The sequence below is a fragment of the Orycteropus afer genome, unplaced genomic scaffold, assembly GCF_000298275.1.
Source record: "Orycteropus afer afer isolate SDZICR_OR568_19922 unplaced genomic scaffold, OryAfe1.0 scaffold00078, whole genome shotgun sequence".
NCBI classification, from domain to species: domain Eukaryota; kingdom Metazoa; phylum Chordata; class Mammalia; order Tubulidentata; family Orycteropodidae; genus Orycteropus; species Orycteropus afer.
The window spans coordinates 10,379,471-10,404,730 of record NW_006921665.1 but is presented as its reverse complement, the minus strand read 5'-3'; the positions used below and the strand labels follow the sequence as shown (position 1 = coordinate 10,404,730).

Here is a 25,260-nt window from a genome sequence, read left to right as displayed (position 1 = left end):
CTTTATGAAGTATGCAATTTCTTGAGTCAGAATTGTTCTATGAAGTGTCATTTCAGAAGTAAGTGGTGCTTGGAGAGTGATGTTCTAGCAGCAAGAAGAATAGTATCTATCCTCTGTAGCAAAGTGACCAGTGGCCACAGCAGCCAGAACCATATGCACAACCATAGCAGGAGTTGTAGTCATAGCAATAGCCACAACCATAGCCATAGCCATAGCCAGAGCCATAGCCACAGACATAGCCATAGCCACCATAGTAGTTGCAACACATGGTGTCAGAAAGTGAAGTATCAGTTGAGGTGTAGGAGGATGATTCTGAAGTCTGAATGCCATCTGTGATCACAGGACCTTTGTATACTGTCAAAAAGGGGGTGGGATAATTAACACAGATTCATTGGCTTTACTACTACTGCAATTTTCATTTTCAAAAACCTCATCATGTGAAGGTCAACAATATTTTAAGGTGCTTACGTGCAGGGTTTGATACTCAAACGGTTTAAGTTTGTAACAAAATAGATGTACCCAACACATTGAACATGTCCTGAGGAAATTAGTCAAAATTTAACTTAGATTTTCTTCTTAGAGACATTAACTCTCCTGCACCTCTGGTTACTCATTCTGGCACACTGGTAGATGGTCCAACATCTCATATCTCAGCATCCACAGAAAAGATCCTAGCTTGGAGGCAAACAGTAAAGGCATATGGTGAGGTACTCATAGGTTAGATGTTCAAGAAAGTATATAAAGTCTGTGCAAAATGGTCATTGCAGTACTGGCAGAAATAGGAGATAAGAGAGGCCAAGAAGATGCAATATGGTGTAAAAGAAGGGTCTCATGCAATATACTAAAAGCCCAACCATGATTTTATACAAAGCAATATAATCTACTCCATCTAAATGTTCTTAGAATATAAATTTTTGATGTGCTACCCTTTCTCTTTGAAACAGTTTTCCTAGTTGTTATGTTGTTGCTAGGTGCTGTCAAGTTAGCTCAGACTCATAAAAACTCTAAGTACAATAGAACAACAGAATGAAACACTGCCTGGTCATGCACCATGCTCAATATCCTTGCTATGCTTGCGATAGTCACTGCAGAATCTGTGTCAATCCATCTCAGTGAGCGTCTTCCTCTTCTTTGCTGATCCTGTACATGATCAATCATGATATCCTTTTCCAGAAAGTGGTCACTTCTGACAACATGACCAAAGTAAATGTGACAAAGTTTAGCCTTTTTCAGTTTCAAGGAACATTCCACCTGCATTTCTTCCAGGACAGATTTGCTTATTCTGATAGTCCATGGAATTGTCAGTATTCTTTCCCAAAAAAGCAATTCAAAGGCATTAACTCTTTTTCAGATTTCCTTTTTCATTGCACAGCTTTCACATGCACATGAGGCAATCAAAAATACATCATAGTATTATAATAACTGCTCTTTTCATGCCAGTGCATTCTCTGTCTATTGAGAATAAAATCTTCTTAGCAAATGATGCTGTTTAAAACCCACTGCTGTCAAGTTGGATCTGACTCATAGTGATTCTTCCTTGGGTTTCTGAGGCAGTATCACTATTGAAGTAGATTGCCCAATCTTCCTTCCAAGGAGTGGCTTGTAGGTTTGAACTACCAGCTGTCTGGTTAGCAGTCAAATGTGTAAGCATCTTAATTGATAGTCTATTTTGTAAAAAATCACCTTTGATCAACAAATTTCAGGGTAAAGGAAAATCTCACATTCTAGGTCTGCATTGAATTTCCTTGTCTAACTTTTACAATTTGGGTCACACCAAGTGCTCCACAGAAGAATGATGAGACAGTCTTCTTCCATAAAGATTTATGGAAGATTTATTGAAGCTCCACAGAAACCTGTAAATTATGGGTGACCCTGCAGGTATTATGAAATACTGTTGGCAAAGCCTCCAGCCTCACAGCAATACACAAGCCACCAAAGTTTCACAAACAGAAGAATACATATGTTCTATTGACTATGAAAAAACATTCAACTGTGTGGATCATAACAAAGTATGGATAACACTGGGAAGAATGGGAACTCCAGAACATTTATTGTGCTCATGAACCTGTACACAGACAAGGAGACTGTTGTTCAAAGAGAACAAGGGGCTACTGCATGGTTTAAAATCAGGAAAGGTGTGCATCAGGGTTGTATCCTTTCACCATACTTATACAGTCTGTATGCTGAACAAATAATCCAGGAAGCTGAACTATATAAAGAGGAACACAGTATCAGGATTGGAGGAAGACTCATTAACAACTTGTGATATGCAGAGACACAATCTTGCTCACTGAAAGGAAAGATGACTTGAAGCACTTAATGATGAATATTGAAGAATACAGTAGGCAGTATGGACTTTAACTCAACATAAAATTAAAATCTTCACGACTAGACCAATAAGCAGCATCACAATAAATGGAGAAAAGATTGAAGTTTTCAAAGATTTCATATTACTTCGATCCATAATCAAAAGAAATGGAAGCAAAAGTCAAGAAATCAGATGTTGTATTGCACTGGGCAAAAGGTCTCTTTAAAGTGCTGAAGAGCAAAGATGTCTCTTTGAAGACTAAGGTGTGCCTAACCAAAGCTATGGTATTTTCAATCACCTCATATGGATATAAAGCTGGGTAATTAATAATGAAGAACAAAGAAGAGTTGATGATTTTGTGATGTGGTGTTAGAGAAGAATACTGAAAGTACCATGAATGGTCAGAAGAACAAACAAATCTCTCCTGGAAGAAGTGCAGTCGGAATGCTCCTGGGAAGTGAAAATGGCCAGACTTTGTCTCACCATCTTTGGTCATGTTGTCAGAAGGGACCACTCCCTGGAGAAGGATATCATGCTTGGTAAAATGGAGGGTTAACAATAAAGGAAAAGACCCTCAGTGAGATGTGTTGATACAGTGGCTGCAACAATGGGCTCAGGTATAGCAAATATAGTGAGGATAACACAGGACCAGGCAATGTTTCATTCTGCTCTATGTAGGGTCATGAGTCAGAGCCACTTCGAAGGCAGCTAACAACAATAAATTATGGCATAAATGTGTCATGGATGTAGGAAATAAATATCATAGAAGTGTGCCTACATTTGAGATATAAGAAAATTGAGATTATTGATTAAAATTCTAGGATGCCAAATATTGTCATTATTAGTCACCATGACAGAGTAAGTTGAAACATGACATGCTGATGTGGTAGTTAAAGATGTGTGTCAACTTGCTTGGGCCTGCTTGAGTGGCTGGACAGCTGGTGGTAGTTATTCCCCATTATGAGACTGGCAATCAACTGCATGGTAGGATCTAAGACAAGCAGCTGAGTACCTGATATCGGGATGTGGTCTGCTTCCCACATATAAGATGCAGCTTTGGGAATGGTCTCTAGCTTATGGCACACTTGAACCCTGTATGTAGCCATGTTGTTGTTCAGCAGACTGCCATGCTCTACCAACCTTGAAACTTTCAGTGGACTTGAATCAATGGCCTGCCAAGTGGTTTGGTAACATTGGGACACTGCCTTTTTACCTGTCAACCTTGGGCTTGTATCTCAGCCACCAGCAGCTGTCTGAGTGAAGAAAAGCCTCTAGCTCCAGTGGGTCAGGAGTAGGAGGCAGAGCTGAAGCCAAGGCTGAGGGGCTTTCACCCAGGCCCTAGAGCCTGGCACTTTGAATTTGGACTTAAAGCCTCCAAACTGTGAGAGAATAAACTCCTGTTTCTTCAAGCCATCCCATTTGTGGTATATTCCTGTCAGAGCAGTACTAGGTTTCTAGAACAGCTGAAAATAGTTAAGTATCAACAATTTCATAGTGAGGAACATAATAATAAACATAATAGCAAAAAATGCACTGCATTCTCACAGTGGGAGGGCTTGGCATTCTCTATTTTATTTGATATCTGCATCTTTGGCTAGCACTGTGTAAGACATTTTACCATCGTGTACTTGGGGCTTACAGTGTTAACTCATGTGCTAGTTGTCACATTGCTAATAAGTGATGCAATCAATATTAGGTCTCATATAGTTTGACTCTGAAACCTGGGCTTTTAATTACTATCTATAAAATTTTATTTTGGAAGTGTGAGCCTTTGCATTTCCCCTAAGCAAATAGTATCTTGCACCAGGGAAGCACAGTTGAAGACAATAGTTCATTGTATAGCAGAACCCTTTAAAGATCTTTGGGTTTATCACAGACATTTCTAACAAAGTTCTATGTATTTTCATTTTCCTTGTCTTCTTCAGATTCATAAGTAACACATACCAATAGTAAAGCTTTTAGGAAAGTTAACTTCTCAATGGCAGGGGAGTATGGGCAATGGTGTGCTTTTAAATGATTAAGTACCTCCATGGAGAGGAAGAGTCTGATCTGTAACATTTGTTCATTTCTACAGTGTAAATATGAAGCAATAGCTATTCGATGGTAGAATGCTCTCCTTCCATGTGAAATGACCTGAGTTTGATAAAAGCTTGCAGTAATGCCAGTTTCAGTTCAGATGAAAGACTGTGAAGAAGACCTTGGCAAGATATTTGTAAAAAAAGGCTGATGAATCCCTACTGAATTGTACATGGCATCACCATGCATTGGGGCTAACTAACAAGAACAATTTGTGCATATACCTCAAATGGCTGTTTCATGTTACCAGTGCTTTAACAACTAAAAATGCTATACATTAATAATTTAATATTACTTTAATAATTTAATTGTAATTTTTAGAAATTTTATCAATACAGAATTTCTTTTTTTGAGTGTCAAACAGGTAGTGTGGTGGTTGTGTTTGTGTGTCAACTTGGCTGGGCCTGGTTGAGTGGCTGGGCAGCTGAATGTAGTTATTCCCCATGGTGAGATTGGTAATTAACTCCATGGTGGCATCTGTTGGAGCAGCTGAGTAGCTTTTTTGAGTATGTTGTCTGCTTCCCATATATAAGAAACAGCTTTGGGAATGATCTCTAGCTTATGGCATGCTTGAACCCTGCATGTAATTGAGTCATTGTTCAGCAGCCTGCCATGCTCTGCTAATCCTGGGACTTTCAATGGACTTGAATTAATGGCCTGCCATGTTGTTTGGTAACATTGGGAGTGTGCCTTTTTATTTGTCGACCTTGGGCTTGTCAGCCTCAGCGGTCAGTAGCTGCCTGAGTGAAGAGATGCTTCTAGCTCCAGTGGACCAGGAGCAGGAGCCAGAGCTGAAGCCCAAGGTTGAGGGGCTGTCACACAGCCCCTAAAGACTAGTACTTTGAACTCTGACTTAAAGCCTTCAAACTGTGAGAGAATAAACTCCTGTTTCTTCAAGGCATCCCATTTGTGGTATATTCCTGTCAAAGTGGCACTAGGTAACCAAAATATGTGGCAAAATGATCAAAATTTATGAATAAACTACTTCATATTAAAAGTCTATCTTTACTGAGTACTTTCTGGAAGTCTACAGCTGTGACTGCTGTAGTCTTCCTGCCTCAGCATGTTCTACTTCTTATATGATAATAAAACAGTTGCTATCGTCTGTTGTTAGGTGCCGTCGAGTTGGCTGCCACTCATGGTGACCCTATTATGTACACAGGAATTTTTCTCCAGGGAATAATCTCTTCTGACAACATGATCAAAGTAGGTGAGACAAAGTCTGGCCATTCTTGCTTCCAAGGAGCATTCTAGCTGCACTTTTTCCAGAACAGATCTGTTAGTTCTTCTGCCAGTCCATGGTTCTTTCAGTATTCTGCTCCAATACTACAATTCAAAAGCACCAACTCTTCTTGGGTCTTCCTTGTTCATTGCCAAGCTTTAATATGCATATGAGGTGACTGAAAATAGCATAGCTTGGATTAGGTGCACCTTAGTCTCCAAAGAGACATCTTTGCTCTTCAGCACTTTAAAGAGGTCTTTTGTAGCAGATTTGCCTAGTGAAATATATCGTCTGATTTCTTGTCTGCTGCTTCCATTCCTTAATTTCACTGGTGGGCTATCCTGAGTTCTCTCCTTAGTTTCCTTAGTCTCCAAGCCAGTTTAATGTGAGCCTAACAACAATGGACAAATAACATGAAACACATATAGAGTTTTAAATATTCTAGCAGTTACGTTTTCAGAAACATAAAAGGAAACTTGTTGTTACGTCCCATTGAGTCCTTTTCAACTTTAACAACCTACCAAAAAAAAAAAAAAAACACTACATGGTCCTGGGCCATACTTAACATCATTGTTATGCTTGAACACATCATTGCAGCCACTGTGTTGGGGATCTTCCCCTCTTACACTGACCCTCTGCTTTACCAAGCATGATACCTTGATCCTTCCTAATAGCATAACTAAAGTACATGAGATGAAGTCTGGCCATTCTCCTTTTAAAGGAGCATTCCTGCTGTACTACTTCTAATGAAACTATGTTCTTTTATCTTCCAGTCCATGGTAAATTCATATTCTTCACCAACAACATGATTGAAGCACATTAATTCTTCTGGGACGTTCCTTATGTTACTTTTCTGGTATAGTGACTCGGTGTATTCCTTCTATCTTCTTTTGATGCTTCCTGCATCATTCAATATTTTTCCCATACAAAAACCAAACCAAACTCATTGCCTTTGAGTCAAATCCAACTCATAGCAGCCCATAGACTCTTCAATATTGCAACTTGAGGGTTAAATTTTTTCCTCAGTTCTTTCAGTTTGAGAAATGCCTATGGTGTTCTTCCCTTTTGGTTTTCTAACTCTAGGTCTTTGCACACTTCATTATAATAATTGACTTTGTCTTTTCAGTCTGCTCTATGAAATCTTCTGTTCAGCTGTTTTATCTTGTCATGTCTTCCATTTGCTTTAGCTACTCTCTGTTCAAGGACAAGTTTCAGAGTCTCTTTTGACATCCATTTTGGTCTTTTCTTCCTTTCTTGTCTTTTTAATGACCTTTTACTTTCTTCATGGATGATGTTCTTGATGTTATACCATAGTTCCTCTGGTTTTGGGTCATTGGTGTTCAGTGCATGAAATCTATTCTTTAGATGGTCTCTGAACTCAGGAGGGATATTACCAAGGTTATATTTTGGTTCTCATGGACTTGTTTTAACTGTCTTCAACTTCAATTTGAACTTGCATGTGAGCAGTTGATAGTCTGTTCCACAATCAGCTCCTGGCCTTGTTTTGGCTGAAGATATTGAGCTTTTCTATAGCCTCTTGTCACAGAGGTAATCAATCTGTTTCCTGTATACTCCATCTAGTGAAGTCCATGTGTATAGGCACCATTTTGTGTTGTTGAAAAAAGGTATTTGCAATTAATAAGTGTTGCAAAATTCTATCATGCAAACTCTAGCATTATTTCTATCACCAAAGCCAAATTTTTCAACTACCAGTTATTCTTCTTTATTTCTAAATTTTGCATTCCAGTCCCCAGTGATAATTGATAATAATTAATAATAATAATTAATAATAATTAATAAGTAATAATTAATCTTGATTGCATGATCTGTCAATTTCAAACTGCAGAAGTTGATAAAATTGTTCAATTTCCTCATCTTTGGCTTTGGTGTTTGGTGCATAGATTTGAGTAATAATAGTATTAACTGGTCTTCCTTGTAGGCATATGTATATTATCCTATCATTGACAGCACTGAACTTAAGGGCAGATCTTGAAACATCCTTTGTGATGGTGAATGTCACACTTTCCTTTTGAATTTGTCATACCCAACACAGTAGAGCATATAGTTGTCTGATTCCAAATGGCCAAAACCAGTCTATCTAAGTTCACTAATGCCTAGGATATTGATCTTTAAGCATTTCATTTCATTTTTGACAACTTTCAATTTTCCTAGATTCATACTTCGTACTTTCCATGTTTGGATTATTAATGGATGTTTGCAGCTGTTTCTCCTCTATTTGAGTTGTGCCACATCAGCAAATGGAAGTCCTGAAAGATTTACTCTATCCATATCATTAAGGTTGGTTCTACTCTGATGAGACAGCTCTTTCCCAGTCATATTTTGAGTGCCCTCCAACCTAAAAGGCTCATTGTCTGCCACTGCTCTTATGCAAGTTCAAGTTGAAGTTTCAGACAATTAAAATAAGTCCACAAGAGCCAAAATATGATGACAATATCCCTCCTGAATTTGGAGACCATCTAAAAAATAGATTTCATGCATTGAACACCAATCACCTTAATGTCCTCCAAATTAATCCATGTTATGAGATGATTTGTGTATTCTTCATTATTGCAACTCGAGGCTTTTCATCATGTGATAGTCAATAACATATTCATGTTACCAGGAATAGGAGTGAAGGGAAGGGCAAATTTCAGACTAGTTGGGGGTCACATGTTGATTTGGATGAGGGGAGGGATGGTATGGAAAGACTCTGTGACCAGCATAATGACATTGGGAAAGGAAGGACACTGAAACATGTACAAAAGATGTAGACACCAGAGACAAGTATTAGTACATATACTATACTGCATTACCACTAGCAGCAAACACCAGGCTACAAAAAAATGCATAGGCAGGTGAGAAGATCAAGTGAAGATAGGCAAAAAGGAATATACCCTAGACCAAGGATAGATTTGGCTGAAGGTAATCTTACATATGCACTTGTGCTACAAAATTAGCCACATACATGACAGAAGCAACAGAAGACAGAGTTGAAGTAAGCACTCAGAGACAACCAAACACCTTGAGAGAGAAAATCACCAGGCCTGCAGACTCAGGATCATAGTTTTGGGAGACATCATGCTCAATTGGCACAACATGGTACATAAAAATCTTGTTCTATAACTTGCTTTGGTGAGTAGTGACTGGGTTGTTAAAACCTTTTGAACAGCCATCTGAGATGCATCAATTGGTCTCCTGTTACCTAAATCAAAGAAGAGTGAGGAAAATGAAAAGTATCTGGAAATAATTAATCCAAGGATAAGATGGACCATGAAGAGCTCAATCTTCATGACCCCAAGACCAGAAGAGTTAGTTGGTGCCCAGCTACCAATGCCAACCACTCAGAAAGGGATCAAAACTGGAGATCCTGGAGAGAGTGGGAGGAAAAAATGTGGAACAAAATTCAAAAACACAAAAATAACCAGAATTATTTATTTTTCAGATAGAGACTGGTGGAACTCCTGAGACTATGGCCCCGGATTACACTTCAGATTTAGAAATGGACTCACTTCAATGGATAGACTCAGCCCAACAGTAAAAAGACATACATGCAGAATGCCTACCCCAGGGTAATGCATTCACCTGCTCTAGGGAGATGCACCCCTTAGAACAATCAGCCATGAGACACCAGCAGAGCAGCATTTACATAGATGGAAAGCTGGACAGACAGGAATGCACAGTCAAGAAGGACACAGAGCATGGACAATCATAGGGATGGGAGAGGAAGAGTGATTTTTATGGTTAGGGATGGCAATCAGGGCATGGAATCAAATGTGCATAAACTATTGAATGTAAAACAAATTTGCTTTGTAAATTTGTATCCAAAGCACAATAAAATAATAATAATAATAAAATATACTGACCACATTTCCTCTCTTTTGACTTTCTGTCATAATCTCTTGAGTAGTTGTCTTTATGCTCCAGCTCCATTATAAACCCCAGTGCCATTTACACAGTACAATTCTGAAATACTGTGTAATGTGTGCTTGGGTGTATGTGTTCTTAAAAATGTGAAATATTGGAAATAGGGTATATTTTTTAAGATACAAGTATAAGAAGAAATAATTATATCCATGAATAACTCAAGGGACAGCCAACATATTATTAGCTCAATCATAAAGAGAAGCCATGACATCTCAAGCAAGAAAAAATTCACAGGCAAACATAAAGAGTTGCTCAAAATAAAGAACCATTTTTTATTGACAATAACTGACTTCCCCATCTATTTGGGAAAACAAGACCATCATAACAGAAGACTGGAGAGTAAGGGAGTAAGGGTAACATTTGGAAAACTGACAATATCATGTAGTCACCATTCACAAAAATGCCATTCTAAGAAGGAGGTCCTAGGAGATATTAACATGTAATTTTATCAATCATGTGATTTCTTGAATCAGAATTGTTCTACGAAGTGTCATTTCAGAAGTAAATGGTGCCCGAAGAGTGATATTCTACCAGCAAGAAGAATAGTATCTTCTGTAGCAAAATGGCCGGTAGCCATAGCAGCCAGAACCATATCCACAGCCATAGTGGGAGCCATAGCCACAGCCATAGCCAGAACCATAGCCACAGCCATAGCCAGAACCATAGCCACAGCCATAGCCAGAACCATAGCCACAGCCATAGCGGGAGCCATAGCCACAGCCATAGCCAGATCCATAGCCACAGCCATAGCCACAGCCATAACCAGAACCATAGCCACAGCCATAGCCATAGCCACCATAGTAGTTGCAACACATGGTGTCAAGAGGTGAAGTACCAGTTGAGGTGCAGGAAGGTGGTTCTGAAGTCTGAATGCCATCTGCTATTCCTGGACCTTTATATACTGCCAGAAAGTGGGTGGAGCACAATTAACACAGACCATGTGACCTCGTTAGTACAGCAATTTTCATTTTTGAAAAGCTCATCATGTGAAAGTCAATAACATATTCATGTGGTTATTACAGGGTCTAACAACAGCCAATGAAGACAGATATAAGAAGCAGATGTACCCTACAGGTTGCACAAGTATGTCTTTGGAATTTATTCAATACCTAACTTTGATTTTCTCCTCAGAGGCATTAACTCTCCTCCCCTTCCAGCTACACACACTTGGGCACTGAGAGATGGCCCAGCATCTCATATCTCAGCATCAGCAGCAAAACACCTGGCTTGGAGGCAAATAGTAAGGACATATGGTGAGACACTCTCAGCTTATACCTGCAAAAATGTATATAAAGTCTATACAAAATGGTTACTGCAGTAATGGCAGAAACAGGAGACAAGTGAGGCCAAGAAGATGTGATATGATTCAAAAGGAGAGTCTCAAGTAATATACCAAAGTAAACACAACCATGATTTTGTCCAAACTAATATAATCTATTCCATCTAAGGGTCCATAGAACATGCATTTTTGTATGTTAATCTCTCTTTGGGACATTTTTCCCGCTTGCCTCACCAAATATTCACCTGCTAGTATCCCAATGATCCTTTGAAAAGTTAGCTCAGGCTATATCTCCCATTAAAATCATCCCTGGGCATTCACAATGTTCATTAACCACAATTTCTCTGTTCTTCCATAGATCCCTGTGCCTAACAGTAATGTGGTACAGAGAATGTTATGTTACATTATTTTATTTTTCTGCTTCCTTCAATTAATTGTGTGTTATTTTAAACCAATAATTGTTTCATTTTCTGAGGATATAATGAACAGGCACTAACTGACTGTTGAATGAAAGGCTATAAGACTTTCTCAAACTGTACAAATGATTATATTTATTTATAGTTGGGAAATTTGCTATACAAGATAATAAACACAATAATAACCATGAAGAATATTAATAATCTCCTTTATATTCAATGCTCTATTAAAATTTACCTATAACAATATAAGGTCAGAATTTGTGGTATTTATTAACATATATACATTATGGATGAGAAAACAGGTCAGTTGCAGTTAAGTAACTTGCTCAAGGACTGTCACATGGTTAGTGACAGACTTGAAGTAGTTCAACAGCTACTATAATGTAAAAGCTAGATTGTTTCCTGCTAATAATTTTTTACTTCCATTTTTCAAATGAAACATATCTCCTTTATCTGACTAAAATTGTCAATATTTTGCAGCGTCTGCCTTACACTTCCATCATCTATATTTTCTTCAATGTGACTGTCAGTCTTAACTGACTCATGAAGTAAACTTTTGGCAGCAAACTCTAACCACTTCTCAAATCTATTCCATAACTCTCTGTAAGTACCTCACAGTGTTATAATAACTGCTCTTGTCATGGAACTGCATTTTCTATCTATATAGAGCCGAATCTTCTTAACAAATGACACTATCTGTTCTGGGAATCTTAAATGATTGTATATATAGGAAAAAAAAAGGACCTGTGATCAGAAACTTTCAGGTTAAAATAAAACTTTATTTTATAGGCCTGCTTTTAATTGTGATTGCCTACTTTTTACAGTTCTGATTCCAACAGCCAATTCATGGGAGAATGATGAGACAGTTTTCTTCCATAAAGATTTACAGCCTCAAAATCTTATGGGCATCACTCTGAGTTGGAATCAACCAGATGCCAGTGAGTTTGGTTTGTTTTTTGGTAACTTTTACAGTATTTTTTACCAAAACACATTCAATATGAGCTTTATTCTTCAAAATCCATAGTACTTCCCAAATTTCGCATTTTACCTGTTTTCTCCTCAAAACAGTTTTAGCAGATAATATTTTACTTACACAGTTCCATTGATTGCTTTTATAGACAATGATTGAATAGTAAAATTTAAATTGAAAACAGTAATCGGGGAGTACATTATGCTAGAACTGTGCCATTATATATACTGGATAAATAATATGTGATCTAGGTCACAGTGACAAGCTCTGCATTTTAGAAACTCTGCAGAGATACTGAATCACCATTTCCTTTGGGCTAGTCTTTCTTTCATCACAAGTTCCATCAAAGAATAGAGTCTATTCTATCTTTGCATTTCCTTACCCATTGAATCTTGAATTAACCATAACCAATCTCACACTCATCATCAAAATATTTGTTTTTTACAAAAGACCCACATACCTTCTGCCAACTATGGTGGAAACCTCTCAAGTAATTAATACTAGAAGATGCTAAAGATAAAGGTAGGACCAAAAAATCAGAAGAGAAGCTGCTCTATTAAAATTCACTTGTGACTAAAAATGCAATGGCAAATATTTCAGTATTCTTCCTATCACAGTATGTTTTAGAGTTCATACTATGGGATAGATATCTGATACATGTAGGAAATATATAGCTTAGAAGTGTGCCTATGTTTTTGGTATAAGAAAATTGAGATTATTGATGAATATTTTTGGAAGTGAAAATCTTGTCATTGTTAGTAGCCATAATAGGTAGAACCAAATGAAATTAACATTTTCCAATGATAAAAATGGTTAAATACCAACAATTTCATGTTAAATAACTTAATAATAAATATAATTGCAAAAAAATGCACTGAGTTCTCACAGGAGGAGGGCTTTGCATTCTTTATTTCATTAAATCTGCAACAATCTTAAGCTAACCCACTGCCATCAAGTTGATTCTGACCCATAGCAACGCTCTTTGGGTTTCCAATGTGGTAAATATGTACAGAAGTAGATTGTCTCGTCTTCCTTCTGCGGAGTAGTTAATGGGTTTTTAATCACCAATGTTCTGGTTAGCAGTCAAATGCCTTAGACACTGAGCCACCAGAGCTCCTTCATCTTCAGCTAGCTTTGCTTTATCATTTTACCTTCGGGTACCATGAGGCTCAGAATGTTAAAGCCTGTGCCAGTGGACACATAGCTACTAAGTGAGGGAGCCTATATTACATCACGCGTATTGTGACTCTGAAACACAAGCTCTTAATCACTATCTATAAAACTTTATTTGTGGAAGTGTTAGCATTTAGATTCCCTCAAGCAAATGCTATCATCCTGCATCAGGCGAGCACAGCTGAATATAGTACTTCATTGTATAATAAAACCTGAGTGTTGATTTAAAAGTGGACTTTAAAGATTTCTGGGTATATTATAGCCTCTCCTCATCGAATCCTGTGGATGTTTGCTTTTCTTTTCTTCTTCAGTTTCATAAGTAACACATACCCGTGGTAAAACTTGTTGTTTGTTGTTGTTATGTGCCGTTGAGTCGGACCCGATTCATAGCGACCCCTCCTAGGGTTGTCGAGGCAGTACCACTACGGAAGTAGATTGCCCAACCTTCCTTCTGAGGAGTGGCTGGTGAATTTGAACCTCCGGCCTTCTGGTTAGCAGTCAAGTGCCTTAGGCACTATGCTACCAGAGCTCCTGTGGTAAAACTTAGGAAGTATAATTTCTTCTCAATAGCAAGGGAGTATAGCATAAACAATTAAGGAGCTCTACAGAGAGGAAGAGTCTGATTTGTAACATTTGTTCATTTCTACTCCATGGTACCTAACAACAACAACAACATCATATAAACAGGAAGCAATAACAGGTCAGTGGTAGAATTCTTCCCCTTCTATGTGGGAAGACCCGAGTTTCATGGAGGCTTGTACATTGCTGTAAGGCCAAACAGGCTTTAGTTGAGCTGACACACCAGGAAGAAGAGTTTGGTGAGATATTTGCAAAAATTGGCCAATGAAACCCAATTGACAACAAGAACAACAAATGAAAATACAGCAACATAGCCAGTTTCACGTAATCAATGATTTAACAACTAAAAATTTCTAAACCAACTATAAGTAGTTTAATAATTTATATTTAATATTTAGAAATTTAATCAATATAGAATTTCTTTCATTTTGTATCAAACTGGTGGCAAATTTATCAAAATTTATTAATGAACTATCTCATATTAAAACTCTGTCTTCACTTATTACTTGCTGGAAATCTGCAGCTCTGGCTACTATGGTCTTGCTGCCTCAGAATATTCTACTCCCTATATCATAATAGCATGGTGAGATTCCTTAATATCTCTGGTGGTTAGCATGAGTTTTCTTCTTAGTCCCATCTTCTCCTGGCCAGTGTAGTGTGGTCCTCCTGAACAACACTTAGAAATAAAACATGAAACACATATAGAATTTTAAATATCTTAGCAATTACATTTAAAAAAGATAAAACGAAACTTTGTTTTGAAATGATATTGAGTCCTTTTCAACTTATAATAACTATCTGTACAACAAACCAAAACAATGTCTAGTCCTGGGCTATCCTCACAATCATTGTTATGCTTGAACATACTGTTGCAGACACTGTGTAAATCCATCTCATTGAGGGTCTTCCCCTTTTCTACTGACCCTCTGAATTATCAAGCATGGTATTCTGGTCCTTCCTGGTAGCTTGACCAAAGTACAAGAGATGATGAAGTCTAGCCATTCTCCCCTCCAAGGAGCATTCCTGCTGTACTTCTTCCAACACAGATTTGTTCTATCATCTGCCAGTCCATCTTATATCCATATTCTTCAACAACATCCTTCAAATACCTCAGTCCTTCTAGAGTATTCTTTATTCATTTTCACACTTTCACATGCATATAAGGTAACTGAAAATACCAAGGGCCAAGTACACATTGGTCTTCAAAATAATATTTGGTCTTTAATACTTTAAAGAGGTCTTGGCAGCAAATTTGATTTTTTGACTGCAGCTTCCATGGGTGTTGATAGTGGATCCCAGTAAAAACAAAATCCTTGACAAATCCAATCTTTCTTCGTTTGTTATGATGTTATTTATAGGTGCAATTGTGAAGATTTTTGTTTCCTTAATGTTCAGGTGTAACCCATCCTAAAGGCTGCAAACTTTGATCTTTTTCAGTAAGTCCTTCAAGACTTACTTTTCTTTCTTTTCAACAAGAAAAGTTGTGGCACCTGCATATTGCAGGTCGTTAATGAGTCTTCCTGCAATCATGATACCACATTCTTTTTCATACATTTCAGGTTCTCAGGCTATTTGCTCAAAACATAGATTCAATAAGTATGATGAAAGGGTAAAAGTCTGATGCACATGTTCACTGATTTTAAGACATGCAGTATCCCCTATTTCTATTGGAACAATGGCTTCTTGGTCCATGTACAGGTTCTGCATGAGCATAATTAAGTGATCTGGGATTCCCATTATTTGCAATGATAGCCATAATTTGTATATGATCCACAGAGCCAAAAGCTTTTATATAGTCAATGAAACACAGGTAAATATCTTTTTGGCAGGCTTTGTTTTCAGCCAAGAAGTATCTGATATCAGTAATGGTATTTTTCATACCATGGAAATTTCTAAATTTGACTTGAATTTATGGTAGTTCCCTGTGTATATACTCCTGCAACTGGTTTTGAATTATCTTCACAAAATCTTATTTGCATGTGTTGTTATAACTGCCCCAATCTAAAGAATGACTTTTAAGGTCCTAGGCCTCATTATTTTCCAACTGAGAAATGTGACACCATCTTATTTTGCCAAACCTTAATAAACTGGCTCTTCTCTTTTGCACTTGCTGCTATTCTTTCTAGTTTTACTTTGCAATTTGTATTTTTTATTTTCAGATCTCAACTCAAATATCAAAACGTCAGAATACTTCTCTGATTTATCTCTCTAATTTTCCAACTCTTATTCGTATATAAATTCTTTTTTTTATTATTTCCATGCCAAGCATTCCCATTGGACTTTATCTTAATTAGTGTTTACTTCTTTTAAATCTCTGATAGCAGGCAACTTGTATATATATTTTTTTTCTACTGTGTCCCAAACATCTATGAGAGTTTTTATTCAAAATATTAAAAATGATTTGTTGAAAAGAGAATTATATCAATTTTCTCAAAATATGTTAACAAATACATGTACCTTTTCATTCAATTTAGATGATATAATATATATACCTTCTCACTTAAACCTTCTTCTATTTTGCTTCTCATCCTCAGTAACTAAGTCTGATTCTACTTTTTCAATCACTCTGGATTATCTCTTCACTTTCTTTACTATTCTAAATCCACTGACTACACTTTCTCTGTGTTGGATTTTGTCATAACTTCCTCAATAGGAATCATTATTCTCCAGCTCCAATCTAGAAACCAGTGTCATTTGCAGAGCACAGTTCTGAGACACTGTGTGATGTGTGCTTAGGTGTATATGTTCCAGAAAATGTGGGATATCAGAAATAGGTGGAATAGACATTATTTAAGACACAAGTATGGGAAGAGATGCTTATATTCATGAAGAACCCAATGTACAGCCAACATATTGTTAACCCAGTTGTAAAGAGAAATCATAACATCTCAAGGAGGGACAAATTCACAAGTAAACACAAAGAGTTGCTCAAAATAAAGAACCATTTTTATTGACAATAAATAATTTCCCCTCCTGTATGGAAAATCAACACCATCATAACAGAAAATCAGAGATCAAGGGCATAAAGGCTAACATTTAGAAACCTCATAATATCACAGTGACAAAAATGCCATTGTAAGGAGGTTCTTGGGGGTCATAGCCTTTATCAAGCATGTAATTTCTTGAATCAGAGTTCTTCTATGAAGCATCATATCTGAAGTAAATGGTGTTTTGAAACTGATGTTCTAACAGCAAGAAGAATAGCATCTTCTGTAGCTAAATGGCCGGTAACCACAGCAACCAGAACTATAGCCACAGCCATAGCGGGAGCCGTAGCCACAGCCATAGCCAGAACCGTAACCACAGCCATAGCGGGAGCCATAGCCACAGCCATAACCAGATCCATAGCCACAGCCATAGCCAGAACCGTAACCACAGCCATAGTGGGAGCCATAGCCACAGCCATAGCCAGATCCATAGCCACAGCCATAGCCATAGCCACCATAGTAGTTGCAACACATGGTGTCAGGAAGTGAAGTATCAGTTGAAGTGTAGAAGGGTGATTCTGAAGTCTGAATGCCGTCTGTGATACCAGGACCTTTATATACTGCCAAAAAGGGTGGGGCACAATTACACAGACTCTGTCACCTCATTACTACTGCAATTTTCATTGTTAAAAAACTCATCATGCAAAGGTCAACATCATTTTCAGGTGGTTATGTCCAGGGTTTTACATTAACCAATCAAGAAGGTTGTAAGATAGCAGATGCACCCTACACATTGAACAAGTATGTCCTGAGGAATTTAATAAAAAAATAATTTAGATTTTCTCCTCAGAGGCATTAAGTCTCCTGCATTTCCAGTTACTCATCCTGGCACACGGGTAGATGGTCCAGCATCTCATATCTCAGCATCCACAGAAAAACTCCTAACTTAGAGGCAAATATCAGGGACATATGGTGAAGCACTTCAGATTATACCTGCAAGAAAGTGCAAAATGATCAAAATGTGCTGGCAGAAATAAGAGATAGGAGAGGCCAAGAAGATGCAATATGGTGCAAAAAGAAGGGTTTTATGTAATATACCAAAAAGTGCAACCATGATTTTGTCCAAAGCAAAATAATCTACTTCAGCTGATGGTTCATAGAATAGAAATGTTTGATATGTTACTCTCTCTCTTTGAAACAGTTTTCCTACTTGTTGTTTTTATTGTTAGGTGCCATCGGGTCAGCTCAACCCATAACAACCCTATGTACAACAGAACAAAACATTGCCTGGTCATGTGTCATCCTCACAATTCTTGCTATACTTAAGCTCATTGTAGCCACTCTGCCAATCCATCTTGTTGAGGGTTTTCCCCTTTCTCACTGACCCTCCACTTTACCAAGCATGATATCCTTCTCCAGGAAATGGTCCCTTTTGAGAACATGACCAAAGTGAGTAAGATAAATTCTGGCTATTCTTGCTTCCAAAGAGCGTTCTAACTGCACTTCTTCTAGAACAAATTTGTTCATTCTTCTGATCATCTATCGTATTTTCAGTATTTTTTGACAATACAATTCAAAAGCATTAACTCTTCCTCTGTCTTCCTTATTCATTGTCCAGCTTTCCCATGAATATGAGATGATAGAAAATACCAGGGATTGGGTTAGGCACACCTTAGTCTTCAAAGTGACATAGTGACATCTTTGCTCTTTCCTACTTGCCTCAACAAATTTTCACTTGCTAGACAGCAGTGGGTTTGGTTTTTTGGTTTAGTATCCCAATGATCCCTGCAAATGTTACCTCAGCCTGTATTTTCCACCAGAAACATTCCTGAACATTCATGTTGTGCCTTAGGCATCATTCATCTGTTCTTCCATTGATCCCTGTGCATAATTCTAATGTGATACTGAGCATATTATATTAATATATTTTATTTTATTGACCTGCTTCCTTCAGTTAAATATTGTCTTATTTCAAGACAATAATTGTCTTTATTTTGAGACACTATCTCTAGTAGCATAGTGCTTAAGGCACTTGACTGCTAACCAGAAGGCTGGCGGTTCAAACCCACCAGCCACTCCTTGGAAGGTAGATGGGGCAATTTACTTCCGTAGTGATACTGCCTCAGAAACCCAAGGAGGGGTCGCTATGAGTCGGGGCTGGCTCGACGACACATAACAACAACAACAACAATAACAAACTAGGTAGTCATGCAGTGACCATTGAATGAGAGTCTATACGATTTTCTCCACTAATAAAAATGCTGACATTGATTTTTATTTGGGCACTATTTTATACAAAATAATAACTATTAAAAATATTTATATTCTCTTTTATATTTATTACTCCATTTGATTTTACCAATAACAATGTAAAGTCAGAATTTGTGATATTTTTTTAAAATATACACATTGTAAATGGGAAAAGAGACGTCATCTGTAGTTAAGTAAGTTGCACAAGGACTGCCACATAGATAGTTGTAGAATTGAAATTGTTCAACTGTTACTATGATATAAAAGGTAAAGTAGTTCCATGAATAATATCTTACTTCCATTTTTCAAATGAAAGGTATCCTCCTCACCCAACTAAAATTGTCAGTATTTTACTCTGTCTGCTTCACACTTCCATCACCTGTATTTTCTTTCAGTGGGACTGTCACCGTCCTAACCAACTCAAGGTGTAAACATCTGGCAGAAAACTCTAAACACCTTTCAAGTCTATTCTGTAACTCTCTTCTAGTATGTCATTGTTTTTGCTGTTGTTTTTAGGGGTCATCCAGTTGGTTCTGACTCATATCAACTTTGTGTACAACAGAACAAAACACTGCCTCATCTTGAACCATCCTCACAATTATTTCTATTCTTGAGCCCATCATTGCAACATCTGTGTCAATCCATCTTATTGAAAGTCTTCCTTTTCTTCACTGATCCCAGGCTTTATAAAACATCATGATGTTCTTCTCCAGGGAATGGTTTCTTATGAAAACATGAGCAAAACAGGAGTGACAAACTCTAACTTCTCTCACTTCCAAGATTCTAAGGAGTGGCACTTGTTCCAGGACAGATTTGTTCATTCTTCTGACAGTCCATGGAATTGTCAACACACTTTGTATATCTTACCAACATGGCAATTCAAAGCCATCAGCTTTTTTCAGATTTCCTTTTTCACTGTACAGTTTTCACATGCAAATGAGAAAATTGGAAATAATAACTGCTCTTGTCATGGCACTGCATTCTCTCTCTACTAAGAATACAAACTTCTTAGCAAATGACACTAACTGCCTAGGCATCTTAAAAGATGGTCTATTTGGAAAAAAATCACCTTTGATCAACAACTTTCAGGGTAAAGGAAAACCTTACATTTTAGGTCTGCTTTTAATTATGATTATCTAACTTTTACAATTTGGACCACATCAGGTAATTCCCAGAATAATCAGACAATCTTCTTCCATAAAAATTCACAACTTCAGAAACCCAGTGGATTGTCTATGAGTTGTGATCAATTTCATCACAGTGAATTTGATTTGTTCTTTTGGTAATTTTACAAATTTTTTTACCAAAATAGCTTCAATGTGAGCTTTAGTCTTCAAACTCAATGATGCTTCCCAGATTTCACACCTTACTTGCCTTCTCCTCAAAACAGTTTAGCAAACAATATTATTCGTATGCATTTCCATTGATTGTTTTACTAGACAATAACTGAATGGTACAATGTAATTTGAAAATAGTAATTGAGGACAACATTATGCTAAAACTGTACCATCACATAAAATACTGAATAAATGACAAGTGATCTAGATCTCAAGGGTAAGCTCTGTGCTTTAGAAACTCTGCAGGATACTGAATCACCATTTCCTTTGGACTACTCTTCTTTCTTTCATCACAAGTTCCATCAAAGAATAGAATCTATTATATCTTTGCATTTCCTTACTCATTGAATCCTGAATTTAATGCTAACCAGAAGTCTGGAAGTTCAAACCCACCAGCTACACCTTGGAAGGAAGATTGGGCAATCTACTTCCTTAGGGATATTGCCTCGGAAACCCAAGGAGGGGTTGCTATGAGTCAAATTGACTCAACAACAGTGATTTTTTTTTTTTTTAATCTCACACTCACCATCAAATATCTGTAATTTGAATAGAACCTAAAGCTTTTGCCAACTACAACAGAAACCTATCAAGGAGTTAATACCAGAAGATGATAAAGATAAAAGCAAGACCAAATCATTAATACGGAAGCTATTCTATTAAAATTAAAATTAATTAAATTATTTGTGATTAAACATGCAAAGACAAACATTTCAATGCTATCACAGCATATTTTAGAGATCATATTATGGGACATGTCAGACTGTGTTTCACAGCTGTTCATAATGTTTTCAGTGGCCAATTCTGTGAGAAGAGGAAAATCCCTTCCTTCTTCCAAGTATGTCTTAGTCTAGAAGCTCTGCTGAAACCTGTCCACCATGGCTGACCCTGTTGGTATTTGAAATACTGGTGGCAGAGCCTCCAGCCTCATAGCAACACACAAGCCACTGAATTCTGACAAACTGAGATGTTTACTTGTGGCCTATTGACTGTTCCAAAGCATTTGACTGTGTGGATCTTAGCAAATTGTGGATAACACTGAGAAGAATGGGAATTCCAGAACTCTGTGATCATGAGGAAACTACATAGACCAAGAAGTTGTCATTTCAACTGAACAAGATAATACTGCATGATTTAAAATCAGGAAAGGTGTGTGTTGGGGTTACATCCTTTCACCATTCTTATTCAATCTGTATGCTGCACAAATATCCAGGAATATGGACTATATGAAGAAGGGCACAGCATCAGGATTAGGGGAAGACTCATTAACAACGTATGATATATAGAGGACAAAATCTTGCTTCCTGAAAGTGAAAATGACTAGAAGCTCTTACTGATGAATATTGAATACATTCTGCAGTATAGATTAAACCTCAACATAAAGAAAATGAAAATCTTCACAACTACTCCAATAAGCTGCATCATAACAAATAGAGAAACGATTGAAGTTGTCAAAGATTTCATATTATTTTGCTCCACAATCAATAGCAATGGAAGCAGCAGTTAAACAATTTTGTAATTTACTGGGCAAATCTTTGACAAGAGACCTATTTAAAGTGTTGAAGACCAAAGGTGTCTCTTTGAAGACTAAGGTGTGCCTAACCCAAGCTATGATATTTTCAATAGCATTATATGTATGTGAAAACTGGATAATGAATAAGGAAGACAAAAGAAGAGTTGATGCTTTTGAGATGTGGTATTAGGGAAGACTGCCAAAAGTACCTTGGACTGCCTAAAGAACAAAGAAATCTATCCTAGAAAAAGTGCAGATGAAATGCTCCTTGAAAGCAAGAATGGCAGACTTCATCTTGCCTACTTTGGTCATGTTGTAAGAAGTGACCATTTCATGGAGGTTATCATGCTTGGTAAAGTGGAGAGTTAACAAAAAAGGGGAAGACCCTCAAGGAGATAGATTGACATAGTGAGTGCAACAATGGGCTCAGGTATAAAAAGGATTATGAAGATGGCACATAACCAAGAAACATTTTCTTCTGTTGTATGTAGGGTCGCTGAGTTGGAGCTACTTTGACAGCAGCTAGCAACAACAAAAATACAGGATAGGTGTATGATAGATATAGGAAAGAAATAGTTTAGGAGTGTGTCTACATTTCATAAGAAAATTGAGATTATTGATTAAAATTTTAGGATGTGAAAATGGTGTCATTATTATTCATCATAACATACTAAGTTGAAACATATGAAACTGATGTTTTTATACTGAAAATAGTTAAATATCAAACATTTCGTACTTAGCAACTTAATAAGAAACATAATACCAAAAAAATGAACTGAGTTCTCACAAGGGAAGTGCTTTGCATTTATTATTTAATTTGATATCTGCTACAACCTTTAGCTAGCACCATATTATCATTTAGCAATTTGTACTCTAGGGCTCAAAATGTTAAATCATGTGTCCGTGGTCACACTGCTAATGAGTGATAGAGCCTATACTAGTTCTCATGTATTTCGACTCTGAAACTTAGGCTTTTAATTGTTGCATGGGGGTGGCTTGTGTGTTTCTGTGAGGCTAGAGACTATGCTACCAGTATTCCAAATACCAGCAGGGTCACACATGATGGACAAGTTTCAGCAGTTCTTCCAGACTAAGACAAACTCAGAAGAAGGAAAGGGCCATCCACTTCTCAAAGAATTGGCCAGTGAAAACCTTATGAATAGCAGTGAAACACTATCTGATATAATACTGGAAAACTTTATGAATAGCCTTGAAACACTGTCTGCTATAGTGCCAGAAGAGGAGCCCTTCAGGTCAGAAGGCAATCAAAATATGACTGAGGAAGAGCTACCTTCTCAGAGCAGAGCTGACCTTAATGTTGTGGATGGAGTAAAGCTTTCGGGACCTCCATGGGCTAATGTGGAATGACTCTAAATGAGAATAAACAGCTGCACATATTAATTAATAATTGGAACATGGAACGTACGAAGTATGAATCTAGGAAAATTACAAGTTGTCAAAAATGAAATGGAACACAAAAAGATCAATATCCTAGGTATTAGTGAGCTGAAATTGACTGATTTTATCCATTTCGAATCAGACAAACATATGATATATTATGCCAGGAATAACAAATTGAAGAGGAATGGTGTAGCATCCAACAAAGAATGTTTTCAAATCTATTCTGAAGTGCAATGATGTCAGTAATAGGGTAATATTCATATGTCTACAAGGAAGACAAGTCAATACTACAATTATTCTACAATTATTCTAATTTACACAGAAATCATCATCAAAGCCAAAGATGAGGAAATTGAAGATTTTACCAACTTCTGCAGCCTGAAATTGACCAAATATGCAAGTAAGATGTGTTGATTATCACTGGTGATTGGAAAACAAAACTTAGAAACAAAGAAGAATCACCAGTAGTTGGAAAATATGGCCTCGGTGATAGCAATAACGCTGGGCATTGCATGATAGAATTTTGCAAGACCAACTTATTCATTGAAAATACTTTTCTTCAACAACATAAATGGGGGCTGTACATGTGGACTTTGCCAGATGGAGGACATGGGAATGAGATAGACTACATATGTGGAAAGAAACAATGGAGAAGCTCAATATCTTCAACCAAAATGAGGCCAGGGATAGACTGTGGAACAGACCATCAACTGCTCATATGCAAGTTCAATTTGAAGATGAAGACAACTAAAACACGTCCATGAGAGGCAAAATATGACCTTGATTATATCCTTTCTGACTTTAGACATCATCTAGAGAATAAATTTGACAAATTGACCACTGATTATTGAAAACCAGAGGAATTGTGGGATGACATCAGGAACATCATCCATGAAGAAAGCAAAAAGTCATTAAAAAGACAGGAAAGGAAGAAAGACCAAAATGGATGTCAGAAGAGATTCTAAAACTTGCCTTGAAAGGAGAGTAGCTAAAAGCAAATGGAAGAAATTACAAGACAAAAGAGTTGAAAAGCTCAAGAAAACAAAGTTAATTATTATCATGAAATGTGCAAAGAGCTGGAGTTAGAAAACCAAAAGAGAAAAACACACTCAGCATTTCTCAAGATGAAAGAACTGAAGAAAAAAATTTAAACCTCAAGTTGCAATAATGAAAGATTCTATGAACGATATATTGAATGATGCAAGAAACATTGAAAGAAAATGGAAGGAAGATGCAGAGTTACTGTACCAAAAAGAATTGTTTGATGCATCCATTTTAGGAGGAGGTATATAATCAAGAACCAATGGTATTGAAGGAAGAAGTCAAAGCTGCACTGAAGGAACTGGCAAACAATAAGTTTCCAGGATTTGATAGAATATACATTGAGATGTTTCAACAAACAGATGTTTCACTGGAGGCACTCATCTATGCCACGGAATTTGGAAGACAGATACTTGGGCAACTGACTGGAAGACATCTATAAATTATCGAACAATATCATTATTATCACGTGCAAGTAAAATCTTGGTTAAGATAATTCAAAAACAGTTGCAGCAGTGTATTGACAGAGCACTTGCAGAAATGCAAGCTAGATTCAGAAGAGGATATGGAATGAGGTATATCATTGCTGATGTCAGATGGATCTTGACTGAAAGCAAAAAATACCAAAAAGATGCCTACTTGTGTTTTATTTACTATGAAAAGGCTTTTGATTGTGTGGATCATAACAAATTATTGGTAACGTCGAAAAGAATGGGAATTCCAGAACACTTAATTGTACTTTTGAGGAACCTATACATAGATCTGGTAGCATAGTGGCTAAGGCACTTGACTGCTAACCAGAAGGCTGGCGGTTCAAACCCACCAGCCACTCCTCGGAAGGAAG

The 25,260-nt window shown here is 37.2% G+C and overlaps 1 protein-coding gene across 1 annotated transcript; it reads right to left on the bottom strand.

Annotated features, from left to right (window-relative positions):
• Window positions 1–106: 106 nt before the first annotated feature.
• On the bottom strand, window positions 107–10,345 carry LOC103197407 (keratin-associated protein 21-1-like). The gene is made up of 2 exons (XM_042781012.1): window positions 10,102–10,345; window positions 107–249 (listed from the first exon to the last, which is right to left on the bottom strand). The coding sequence occupies exons 1-2, from the start codon at window positions 10,343–10,345 to the stop codon at window positions 107–109; spliced, it is 387 nt and encodes a 128-aa protein (XP_042636946.1).
• Between the last annotated feature and the right edge of the window lie 14,915 nt (window positions 10,346–25,260).

Bases quoted from the DNA above. Each gene is read 5' to 3' on its own strand.
- LOC103197407 (XM_042781012.1), bottom strand. From the start codon at position 10,345: ATGTGTTGCAACTACTATGGTGGCTATGGCTATGGCTGTGGCTATGGT. The intron at 250-10,101 runs ACCGGCCATTTT...GCAACTACTATG, and splicing joins TGGTTCTGGCTGCTATGGCT to GTGGCTATGGCTATGTCTGT.